Source organism: Penicillium antarcticum (assembly GCF_028974205.1).
Source record: "Penicillium antarcticum strain IBT 31339 chromosome Unknown utg000003l_segment0_segment0, whole genome shotgun sequence".
Taxonomy (NCBI): Eukaryota; Fungi; Ascomycota; class Eurotiomycetes; order Eurotiales; family Aspergillaceae; genus Penicillium; species Penicillium antarcticum.
In genome coordinates, this window is record NW_026695301.1 from 1,128,089 (window position 1) to 1,140,193 (window position 12,105).

Sequence of the window (12,105 nt, forward strand, 5' to 3'; positions counted from 1 at the left end):
GATGCATTCAAGATACTACATTGTGGTCTTCGAATGAGATTCACCGTGGAGGAAATGATATACGAAATACATTCATTGTTGATTTATCTATAGGACTGTTTATACGACTGTTTATAGGAATTGCTTCATACAGTCAAAGCAAAAATGATATACAAACTACAGTAATTAGCTGAAAGCAGCTCAGGGAGCAAAGGATGGACAAAACTGATGATTATTCCAAGAAAGGTACAGAAAGACTAACTACTGGCCATTATCAACGAACCTCGTGTCAACCGCCGGTTCCAATCATTCAACGCATTGGAATCCTTCTTGTCGTCGCTCATCTATACAGTATGTACTCTCAACGACCAACTCCCGCGTTCACTTCTCACAGCACACGACCAGCCGACGAGCTGGTGCTGCGGTCGTTCACCTGGGTCTTCTTCAGGGACATACCCTGCTGAATAGAAGCGAGGAGAGCACCACGGCCAGCGCCGCCACCGCCAGCTGCTGGAGGAGGAGGAGGGGGGATACCGGCTGCTGGAGGGGCTGGAGGAGGAGCGGCGGGGGCTCCGCCAGGAGGCGGGGGCGGGGGAATGCCAAGGGCGCCTGCGCCTGGGGGAGGGGGAGGGGGCGGAGGTGGGGGAGGAGCACCAGCTGGCGGGGCAGGCGATGAAATATCATCACTTGGGCTTGGGATAGCCGGGACAGGGGGCAAGGTAGTTGGGGGAGGGGGAGGGGGAGCGACAGGGCTGTCTTGCACCGGGGTGGCGGACTTAGAGGCAGACTTGTCTTCGTCCATGGCACTCAGGGGACGCGGGGGTGCCATTGTACCAAACAGGATACTGGCGAGCTGCTTGGCACTGCCGCCGCCGGGACGGTCCTCGTCCTCGTCATCTGAGGAGTCGAACTCGGAACCGGCGTTGGACCAGTCGTCGTCATCCTCGGGGCGTGCGCGGGTCTTGCGTTCCAGGGGAGCTGCACCGTGGAAAGAAGGCTTGGTGGGTTCTTGCTGTTGTTGCATGGACATGCGGTGGAAGGGGTTCGTAGACTGAGCGCTGGCTGGCGGTGAGGTCACGGCGGAGTCGGCGGAGGGCTGGCCCATGTTCTTGAAGTAGGGGTTCTTTGACTCGGCATCGGGGGTAGCTGCAGGCACACCACGACTGCTTTCGGGCGAGCTGGCCTCGGGGTTGGGTACATTCTCGGGTTCAGGTGCCGCTGGGAGTTCGGGGATAGCGATCGTGGGCACTGGGGGAGGAGCGGAGAGAACCTGGCTCTGCGTCGGTGTGCTGTGTTGAGGAGTGATATCGGCAGGGCCTTCATCATCGGATGAGCTGTCCTCATCATCAAGGCCCTCGAGCTCACGCTGGAGCTGTCGCTCACGCTCCTTGGCTGCTTCGAGTTCGGCGCGCTGAGCTGCAAGGCTAGACTCTTGTTCCTTGGCCTGTCGACTAGCTTCTTCCCTGCGGCGCTTCTCTTCCTGCTTCTTGATCTTGCCCTGGCGGACTTGCTCCTCAAGAGCCTGAAGACGAGCAGCCTGGGCATCTTTCTCCTTCTGGAATTCCAATTCACGCTCGTTGGCTTCGCCCCTGTAATTGTAATTGTAATTGTATTAGCAAAATCTACTGTTACAGTTTCATGGGGTTGTACTCACTCAAGACGCTTGGTCTCGGCCTCCTGTGCCTCCTGCTCTTCCTTGATAGCCTGCTCACGAGCAGCCTGTTCCAGTTTGGCGTCGTCCGCCTTCTTGGCATCAGCCTGACCGGCACTATCTGTGCGGGCCCGGCGAGTAGGGGGGCTGGAGGTGGCTTTTTGGCTGCGGTCTTGGGAGCCGCAGCAGGGCCACCGCGTTCATCAGCAAGGCGACGCTGTCTCTCCTGCTCGCGCTTGGCATCTTCTTCCTCGGCCCGCTTGACACGGTCCTCGCGCTCCTTCTTCTCACGCTCCTGGCGTTGCACAAGAGTCTCACTGGCGTCACTTGGTTTTAAACCAGCAGCGGCCATGCGCTCAGCAATTCGCTTCTGCGCACGCTCCCTAGCAGCAGCCACACGGTCCTCGTGTGTGTTACCTGGGAGGGAGCCTGACGACTCAACGGACGCAGGCATGGAAGGTCGGGCAGCAGGAGATTCAGCCGCTGGGGATGCGCGGCTCTGCACTTCAGGTGAAGGTCTCGACCGCTCCTCTTTGCGAACATGAGCAGTACGAGAGTTACGGCTCAAGTCATAGATGAAGTCGCGGGTGATGTCTTCAACGCCCAGGGCATCCTCCCAGCGACGCTTCTCATGCTCACGGGTAGAGTTGCTACCCTGGTCACGAAGGCTGTCTTCCAAACTGCGGGCGAAGTCGCGCACACTCTCCTCGACATCACGAGTCATAGTGTCATTGCGCTCCCGCTCAGCCTTCACGTTGGAGCTCTCAGACTCCAGTCGACGGGCAGCCTGGCCATCGTCATCCTCCGAGGCAGGCGCAGGGCGTCCAGCAAGCTCAGCAGCCCGGGCTTGCATGCGAGCACGAGCACGGGCCTTAATCCGGTCTGCCTCGGTCACAGTACCACCAGGGCCGGTTCCAATGATGTTCGAGGCACCACCGGGGTGAGCTTTGGCGTCCTTGAGACGGAAGAGCTCGAGCTTTGCGTCGGCAATCTCACGCTCAAGACGGCGCACATCAGATGCAACCTGAGGAACTTGATCCTCGTAGGACTGCAGCTGGCGACGAAGGGACCTACGCTCGGCTCCACTGTCCAATTGGCGGAGCGCGGCATTGGGGTGGGTATCAAGATCATCTTGCACACGGCGGATACGGTCCATGAGGCTTTCTGCCTCGCGACGATCCTGGCGGTCAAGAGCATCATCATCCTCAGCCCGATTCTCGTCCTGGAAGTCGACGGCGTCAAGCATAATCTTGGTCTCGCGGATCTTTTTATTCAACTGCTCAACGGAGTAATCCTCGTCGGAAGCTCCTGAAGCGGCAGGGGAAGGAGTACGAGCATCATTGCCAACGCGACGACGAGCACTGGAACGGTAACCACCAGCGGCGTCATTGTTCTTGAACATAGTAGCATCCTTGCGGGCTCCGGGGGAGTTACTACCACCACCGCGGAAAGAATGATCCTTGAGATAACTGACACCAGTCTTCTGCGGCTGGAGGAACGCTCCAGTTGCCTTGCGGTTCTCAGCATCCTGTGAGAGGAGCGACTTAACAGTACCAATGGAATCGTTCAAGTGTCTTGTGGATGGGGGAACAAGTTCAGGAGGCAGGCGGCTGGGAACAGGATATCCGTTAAGAGCACGGTAGATCATGTGCATGGCCACAGCGAACTCATCCATGTTGAGGCGGCCGCGGTTATGCGGGTCCGCTAGAGTCCAGATGCGCTCCAGATCCTTGCGGTTCAAACCACTCTGGCCCATAATCTCAATAGCCGTCTCACCACTGACAAAACCCTTGCGCAATCCATCCCATGCGCGGAAGAGATCATCGTAAATCTTCTTCTCTTCCTTGGTGATAGCCCAGGCAACGGTAGCATTACCTGAAAGAGCAGCTGCGCTAAATCCGCCTTCGCGGCCAGGCTGTGGCATAAGCTGCTGCTTCATGGCATCGATGTTAGGCAGACCCTGGGAAGGAGTGTTGATGAAACCCCATTGACCCGGCATACCGGTAGGTTGAGCGGTCAGCCCAGTAGGCTGAGCTGTCAGACCTATTCCACCGGTCTGAGCCGGGCTCAGGTTCGAGCCGAAACCAGTAGGCATGGGCGGCATTGGAGGCCGCGGGCCAGTATAACCAGTTGCCTGCGGGTTGGTCATGAATCCCGTCTGCTGAGGCTGAAGGAATTGAGACTGGTTCTGGCCGGGGAATCCTGTAGGTTGTGGTTGCTGGATACCAGTTTGCTGGGGGAAGAATCCAGTGGGCTGCGCGGTCAGCTGCGACAGGAGCTGGGCATTATTAGGCTGTTGCGGCACGGGCTGTTGAACAATCGGGGGGGTCGAGTTGTTCTCCATAAGAGGAGTGTCGAAGTTAGGGACGTTCGTTCGCTGCTGGGGCGGCTCCGGCTGGGTGTCCGGGACATCGAAGGAGATGATATCCACCATACTAGAAACCTCATTCTTGACTGTTTCGGGTAAGGAAGGAGGGAGTTCGCGGCCGGTGAGACGAATGTTGCACAGATACATAGCCAATGCGAACTCGGGGAAGAACAACTGTCCGGACTTGGTGGAATCAGACAAAACCCAGATCTTAGAAAGATCGGCGCCTGTCAGCTTCGAGCGCATTAGGAGGTCTCTCGCCTTGTCGCCTGTTATTTCCAATCAGTAAATAAACCATGGCCATGGTAATTGGGGACCCGGGGAGCCTACCATCCATTGTCTTGCTGTCGCCAACGGCAGACTTGAAGAGCTGCTCAAACTTGGCCTGATCTTGGGCAGTAATAAAGGAGAGCCGAATACTAGGAATCTTAGATCCAGTCTTGGGCGGCACCTGTGGAGGCGCACCGGCGCCGGCATCTTGAAAAGAGTTCGCGATCTCAGTTGAGGTCTTGAAACGCTGCGGGATCTGGGGTACCGGAGGCGGCGCCTGCGCCTGAGTCTGAGGGGTGTATCCAGTGAACTGAGGTTGGAAACTCTGCGCTTGCTGCTGTTGCGGTTGTTGCGGCTGCTGGGGCGCAGCGCCGGGGAAGCCAGTGTATTGGGGCTGAAGTTGACCTCCAGAGAAGCCGGTCGCTTGAGGCTGGAGTTGTCCCGCGGGGAACCCGGTGGCTTGGGGTTGTAGCTGCTGGTTTCCGAATGGCGAGGCCTGTCCGGCGAATCCGGTGGGTTGCGAAGCGAAGCCAGTAGGTTGGGGCTGTTGAATTGAGGGCTGTTGTTGGCCCTGGGGGAATTGCGAGTAAGGTTGTTGTTGCTGCTGCTGCTGCTGCATGAATGGTGCCTGGCCAGGACGGCCACTGGCACCACCCCCGAGGAAAGTATTCGACGAGGAAAACATTACTGAAACCACGCTTGCATGGACAAAGCAGATGCAGAAGAACTAAGAAATTGATCAGAAGAAAGAACGAATGCAAAAGATGGTACGTGGAGTTAGATCTCAGGAGGATGCAAATGACGCTGTTCTGGACGCGGAGGTACGCTAACCCAATTAGGTGCTTAGTCATGGGCCCCTACAGGATATTTTTCGATCTACAACATTTAATGGAAGAAGCAATGAGCAGATGTATTTCATTGGTATCATGGTAGACACATTGTGTCATTGCAACGCACATGGCCAGTCATAGGAAGTATGGACAAATTGAGACAGAAAAAAAAGCAGAAAAGAAGCACAGAAAAAGGGCCATCCAAAGATCCCCAGATCGAAAACAAGAAAAGGCAAAGCACTAATGATCGCTGCTCCATGCGCCAGATTTTCAGAACCCAGAAAAGAAAATGGATGAAGTGAGCCTCGGGCCTACTTACTCGGCACCCTGCTGCTGCTGGTTGGCGGCATTGGCCATCTTGCGAAGCTCAAATTCTTTGGTAAACTCGCGAGAGAGAATACCACAGTCCTTGATCAACGCGTGACAGGCGTTGATGACAGCCTGACGAGGAGCGATTTCACCATCGGTCTGGACACGCAACAAGAAGTTGGGAGTCAGAGGGTGGGGGACCTGATGGAGTTCTGGTCAGTTTTTCTCTGTTCAATACTACGTCAATCAAATTACGTACCTTGTAGGCGGCAAAGATGACATGGGGAGTCTTGAGCAGGCGAGTGCGCAGCATGTTGCCAAGGGTGTGATCCTCCTTGTGAAAGGTAAAGATCGCAGCCGAAGGAAGGCCTGTGAAAGAGTCAGTCCAGCTGTCAAATTTCATCAGATCAACATGACTTACGGGTGTCAATCTCGACATCGATCTTGTTCTCGCCAGGAGCGAGCAAGATAGCCTCGTAACTGAGTTTGTTAGACATGGTCAGGTCATATGAGTGAAGACTGAAGCGTGAGGTGAAGGTGGGATGTGAAAGTTGGATGGAATGGAAGGTGATGCAAAGAGAGGCCATGGGCATCAAAAGCAGCCCAAGGTCTCGATGAGACTGACACATCGGGAGCCTCATTGCCAGCAGACATGACAGTACGCGGGTGATGCCCGGAAGGCGAGTTGCCGCGACGACCATAATGCTCTCTGGCGATAGCCAGCGTATGATCGTAGGAGGCGAGCTCCTCCAGGTTGGGGTTGATAATTTTCATGGTGATAACAAGAAAACGAGTGTGGGTGAGGGTATGGGGAAGAGAAAACAAGAACAAACGGGAATCGGAGATCAAAAAACATCAACACCGGGGGGAAACAGGCCCAAAAGGAAAGAACGATCCTAGTTCATCTTGCCTAATCAGGCAGATCTGAAGCTAGCATCTTCCCCAGATCTGACCCCAAGCAATGCATCTCCAGCGAAGAAGGAAAGAAAGCAACACACTCACCGGTCAGGCGCGTTCATCTTGAATCAAAAAGGAAGTCGTGTATGTGCAAGCTTATGCAAGGTCGTCCCCAGTATACAAGAAGCAGAAAATTTGGCGATTGGAAGTTCAATCGCAAGAACGTCTTTGAGGTCGCCGGCGTCAAAAGGTAGCCTGGACTCTTCACTTAGAATCCACGCGGTTTGGCCGCTCCTGCGCGCAATTATTCGTTCCACGTAGTACACCAAAAAAATCACTTTGGCGCTTATATCGTTATATTGATGAACGGGATAAATCGTTGATATCCTCGGTTGCTTGCTCGATGAAAAGTAGCGGGAGCAGACCCATCGTGATATTGATCATGTGATTCAATCTCTATCACGTGATATGTCCGTGTGTTTATATCCTGCGATGCTCTTCCAAGTTTCACTCTCATTATCATATGTTGTGTGGGGCAATTGATGCAGTTCGGGTTTAAAGGCAAGTGTACCTTGTCGGCAATGAGTTGTCCCTATGTCAAGCTGTCGTCCCCACTATTGTGATATGAATATACTTCAACAGAATTTTGACTATAACAATTCTCGTACACGATTCATATAAATTATAAATGAACGAATGGTCCAGTTTAACATAACTATCATATATTGACAGACTAAGTCTGGTTAAGTCGAGAGAATATCATGCTACACTACAACCAGTCTACACACCATCTAGCTGCCGACGTATACAGTACACAATAATTCACACAGATCAACCTCTAAACAACCTCAAACTCAAAATAAACGTAAGACTAATTAAACCGACACAAGCACATGCAATACAATATATCCACAGAACGATGTACACAGTCTGTATGCATTAAATGAACACACACCCACCGAAAACCAAAACCAATTAATCTACACAACACAAGACACACGTGGACGGTAGACCATGACCATGGATCAAACCCCAAAAAAGACAAAAAGCCGATAAAACCGGCCCAAGGCCCGAAATGTATTAGAAAGAGCCGAGCCAAGAAGATTATACCCAATGACGCTTGGTAGAACAAAAAGGTAGAGTAGAGTATGAAAAAGAAGAAAAAAAAAAAAAAAAAAAAACAACAAAACAACAAAACAAGAAAAAAGCAAATTACGTACCCAAAAAGGAAAAACAGAAATATGGGGGGAAAAAAAGTAAGACAAGATCACATAAATAGTCAGTCAAAAGTCAAAGGAACGCCTGATCTCTTCCCACGCCGGTGCCAGAAATTGAAGATTGAAAGTGGGAGATGGAAGGTGGAAAATAATCGAAGGCCAAGTAAACTAGAAACACAAAGAAACATATGTATCATACTTGAGGATGCCGTATGCCGGATGCTGAATTTTTATTATTCGCAATGCAATGCACAGATCAATGATCCGGAATGTGACGCATGGAGGCAATATTAAGCCGAGACATTTCCAAAGGGCAAAACAAGCCCTTTGTATTCGATGGTGTATGTGCGTGATGATTTCATGTCATAGAGAGATTGAGGTCGAGAGAGAAGTAGGAGAGATTAGTGAAATAGGAAATGCAAAGGAGACATGAAATGGAAAGAGAGAGGAAAAGGCGCAAGAAAGGAAAGGCTATACAGCGTGACGTGGACAGGTATCTGTTCAGATGCAAATGTGGACAGGGTCTCGTGGTTGATGGGATTGAGGGGAGTGATAGCACGGTGGACTAGACTTAGTGTACGGCACTCAGTAGGTCACCGAATCCAGAAGTTCCCCGCTTCAGCTTCCAGCTGCTCTTCTTTTTGTCGCGTTTCTTCATCATGTCGGCCCATGCCTCGTCGTCATCCTCGTCTTCGTCGGATCCGGCCTTGCCGTTGCCGGGTGGGCTGTTCCGTGAGACTGGTCGCACTGTAACAGTTGCGAGGGAGGATTTCGGCAGGTTAGGGTGTGATTGCGACATGGGCAGGGAGGGGTTGTGGTTTTCATCGCTCCAGGGCTTGCTCATGGGAGAGACACCTGGGTTGGATGGTTCAGGTTGCATGACTGACACCGGGCGGTAGCGAGATGCCATGCCGGCATTGCTACGTTCCGATGGAGCAATGGAAGCAGCGTATCCAGTGCTGGGACGGAAGGGAGTGCCAGATAGATTCGGCATAGGGGAACCAGTGCGGCGAGCGGAGATGTTCGGGTCCAGCATGCTCAATGTGCGTTGGTCGATGTTAGGAGGCGGCCCGCCAAGAGCAGAACTTGCAGGCATAGACATCGGTCTCAAATTTGGGTTGACACCGGTCATAGAAGGAGGGCCAGTCATAGAAGGTGAGCCCATGGGCATCCCAGGCATTCCAGGCATCATCATTGGCGGCATAGGCATACCGCCCTGCATCATGGGTTGACCTTGTCCGCCTTGCATGTGCATCATTTGCTGCATCCATTGCATCTGCATCTGCATCATGTGGCCCATTTGCTGTGACAGCTGAATTGAGGCCTGTTCACCGGCAGTGACGTTGTTTTGTTGCTGAGGCATCATCGAATATGGCCGTGGCACAGCACCCATCTCGTGCATTGCCTGTGTGTTCGGGCTACCCCTACGAATCGCCCGCGCCCGTTCCTCGTTCGCAATCACCCCAACAAGGCCTCCAGGAGGAGGCATCTGGTTCTGACTGGGATGCATCTGCATCTGGTGAGAAGTAGACCCTCCGTATACAGAACCTCCACTGCCACCACCTCCCATAGCCAGCGATTCACGGTTGGGACCATTGTGAATACCTGCGCCAAAGTAGGGGTCCTGCGGCAAATTCCTGGCGAAAACAGGCAGACTTCCCCGGTTGCCATCACCTTGGGCTCCTGTCGTCGAGCTGGAACTCGCGATGTACGGTGGGGCCATGGACGCACGAAGGTTGGGGTTAGAGCTGGCATTGTTCAGATGAGTAGGCGGGCGATTGCGATGGGGAAATCCATGCGCTGCCAAAATGCCTAATGGCACATCATCGTCCTCCTCTTCGCTGCTTTTTCCGCTAGTAGATTTGTCGCCCTGGGCGGAGAGACGACTTGGAAGCAGATTGGGTGTACTGCTACTACCTCCGCTCATCATTGGGTGCAGAGATTGCGCGGGTGCTTGTTGACCAGTGATCTTCATCATCTGCTGGCGATAAACAGAGAGATGAGCCTCCTGCTTCCTTCGTTGCCGTTCCGTCTCACGCTGCTTCTCCACCTCATCCTCCTCATCGTCAAAGTCGTCATGATCTGATTCCTCGTCGCTCTTAGTAGCATTGCTATTGGACCGTCGGAGCTCTTGCTGTTGGCGATAGTGTTCAAATTGAGACGGAGTCATCACCTTGTTACCAGGAGAAGCGGACTTGGGCATGCTTTCGGCGAATTGCACGGCCAATCGTGCATTGTCAGCAATCGAGCTATCCACAGGGTCGGCAGGTGCAGGCGAACGACGGTACTGGAACATATTATCGGGTTCGGGGCTCAAGTGCTGAGAATAAGCGACTCCCTTGCCCTTGTCCACAGCTGCGGTTCCACCGGAGCTGGGAGCATCGGCCCACTCTGCAGAGCCTTCCTTGCTCCACATGAGAGATTGCCGGACCATCTTCGCATCTTCGTCGTCAAAGGCTCCGGATTCCCGCTGCGGTGAGTATACACCACTCCGCCGCAACAACCCCCTGTCGGACTTTCCCCTGCTAGGCCGATCCAGGGAACGATGGGAAGTGGTAGCCTCGGATACGAGATTCGGCGATGGGCTTGGTCGTCGCAAAGCGGTCACTGTGTCGAGGGTAGACTGGCTGTGGTTTTCGGAGTACGCATCCGTGTCGTGTAGCAGGCCCTGTTCGGATGGGCGGCTACGGTGGCCACGATCCCAGGAGTAGGGAGGCGACTCGATGACAGAAGATCGATCTGTGTTAATCGCCGAGGGCGCACCAGCTCTGCTAGACTGGAAACCGGGAAGGGCATGGGTCGGGGGAGGCGAGGAGTACTGCGGTACAGTTAGAGATGCGCCATGTGACAGCGATGAATCAAAGGCCTTACTTTTCCCGGCTGAGGCGAAGAATCCCGCATTACACTCTGTCGCGAACTCATGTTGTCGAACATCTTATTGAAATCATCGCTGGAGCCAAGGGTGAAGTTTGTATCGGGCAGCTTGGGTGGTGTCGCTGTGCTGTCGGTGCTGCCAGTCACCGGGCGGGTCTTGGCGGCATCTGGGGTTCCCTGTCGAGGAACAACGGGCGCAGACGACTTCGAGAAGCGACCGCCGAAGGAGAAGGTCCTCCCAGCGGCACGCAGGGCACCAGAGAGCGGGGATGGATCGGGGATATCATGGATTCTCGAATGCGGGGATTGGGTCTCGTCGGGCGGAGGGACCTCTGTAGATGACGGCAAGGTGGACGACGAGCTTAATCTGGTTGACGTAGAACTTTCGTAGTTACCACTGTCACGCCTCCCAGTCAGTCGTTTCCTGAGGGAATCCATGGTCGAGGGGCGGTCATACCGATGTTTGTCCAGGGGTCGCTCCTCGGCAAACATGTTGTCGTCTTCCAGCATCGACGGCACCGCATTGCCTTCGCTGAAACGCTTGGTCAAGGGCGCTCCGTCTGTCATGGACCTTTGAGGACCGGGTCGCTCGAAAACTCGAAAGGAGGATTGAGGGGCTTCCACGTCTTCCAACACATTACCAGACGACTTGCGCCGGTTGAAGCTCTTTGGTAGTTTGATAGGCATATCGCGGTGGTGACCTGGAACTCCAAGTTGTGTTATGATCCACCTCCTATGGACTCAAGGGTTTGCCGATCCTAGAGAGTTGGTCCCTCGGGAAGCCTGACGTGTCGAAAACAAATAAACCCGAATAAGCGGCAAGTCCGGTACCTGTAGACAACAGGCTGTGGACAACAGGGGGAGACAACACCCGAGAATTGACGATCAGGGGTGCTGGAGGAGAAGTCAGTCAAAGAGAGAAACTTCTGGAGAGTCAAGTCACTTTTGCTTAGCGGCTGATCAGACTCCGGCCGGAATCCACACGGTGGGTTTCGATCTGATCCCAACGATGATATGTAATTGCCGAATTCCTTGCAGGGCTGTGTATGTGTAGCTGAGATATAAAAAAAAATCAAGCCAGGTGAAACCAGCGCGGAAAATGCTCGTCCGTTTCACTTCGGACTCCGCTTCGATTTACAGGAGACGGCAGGTTCGAAGGGAAAAACTGGAGACCTGCGGGGAGTGGAGTTGGAGTTCTACAGACCCTTTGCCAAGAGGAATGTGAGAGAATGATACATGGAGGAATGAGAAGGGAGAGTTGCTAGGTTAGACGGCATTATGGCCTGAGGTACATACGAATGTACATATTCATGTGGAGAGCTTTTCCAGCGATTTTTTCTCCCTTTTGATTTCAGACTATTCAGTTAGTCTAGACTGGGATTGAATGTGAAACCTCTTTACTATACATAGGGGGGCCTTTGTATACCTGTGCTCTCATTCTATAAATAACCATCTCCACAGAGGCGAATCGCTAAGAATGTCAACAGGAATTTCATAACAGAATCGAGTCTAGACTTACACAACTAATCAATATATGTACGTGCGAGAAATAACTCGCCAGCCATACAGCAATACACATGCAAACACATGTCACTGATCTGGTATCACGTGAAAGTATCACCTGACCGCTGTCATTGCACATATCGCCGGGAATACAGTACTTGACTGGGAATGGGATGGAATCGGGTTCACGGATGGTTGGGGACTGAT

The 12,105-nt window shown here is 53.2% G+C and overlaps 3 protein-coding genes across 3 annotated transcripts; all 3 read right to left on the reverse strand.

Moving 5' to 3' along the window:
• Nucleotides 1-367: 367 nt before the first annotated feature.
• On the reverse strand, nt 368-4,953 carry pan1 (actin cytoskeleton-regulatory complex protein PAN1; the record flags this gene model as incomplete). Its single annotated transcript, XM_058461199.1, has 4 exons — nt 368-1,568; nt 1,634-1,751; nt 1,826-4,267; nt 4,329-4,953. The coding sequence occupies 4 exons, from the start codon at nt 4,951-4,953 to the stop codon at nt 368-370; spliced, it is 4,386 nt and encodes a 1,461-aa protein (XP_058321776.1).
• Nucleotides 4,954-5,413: 460 nt separating this feature from the next.
• On the reverse strand, nt 5,414-6,181 carry N7508_003134 (DNA-directed RNA polymerase II core subunit RPB11; the record flags this gene model as incomplete). The annotated part of the gene is made up of 4 exons (XM_058461200.1): nt 5,414-5,608; nt 5,667-5,776; nt 5,829-5,887; nt 6,033-6,181. The coding sequence occupies 4 exons, from the start codon at nt 6,179-6,181 to the stop codon at nt 5,414-5,416; spliced, it is 513 nt and encodes a 170-aa protein (XP_058321777.1).
• Nucleotides 6,182-8,092: 1,911 nt separating this feature from the next.
• On the reverse strand, nt 8,093-11,082 carry N7508_003135 (uncharacterized protein; the record flags this gene model as incomplete). Its single annotated transcript, XM_058461201.1, has 3 exons — nt 8,093-10,339; nt 10,393-10,792; nt 10,853-11,082. 3 exons carry the CDS (start codon nt 11,080-11,082, stop codon nt 8,093-8,095), a joined length of 2,877 nt encoding a protein of 958 aa, XP_058321778.1.
• Nucleotides 11,083-12,105: the final 1,023 nt, after the last annotated feature.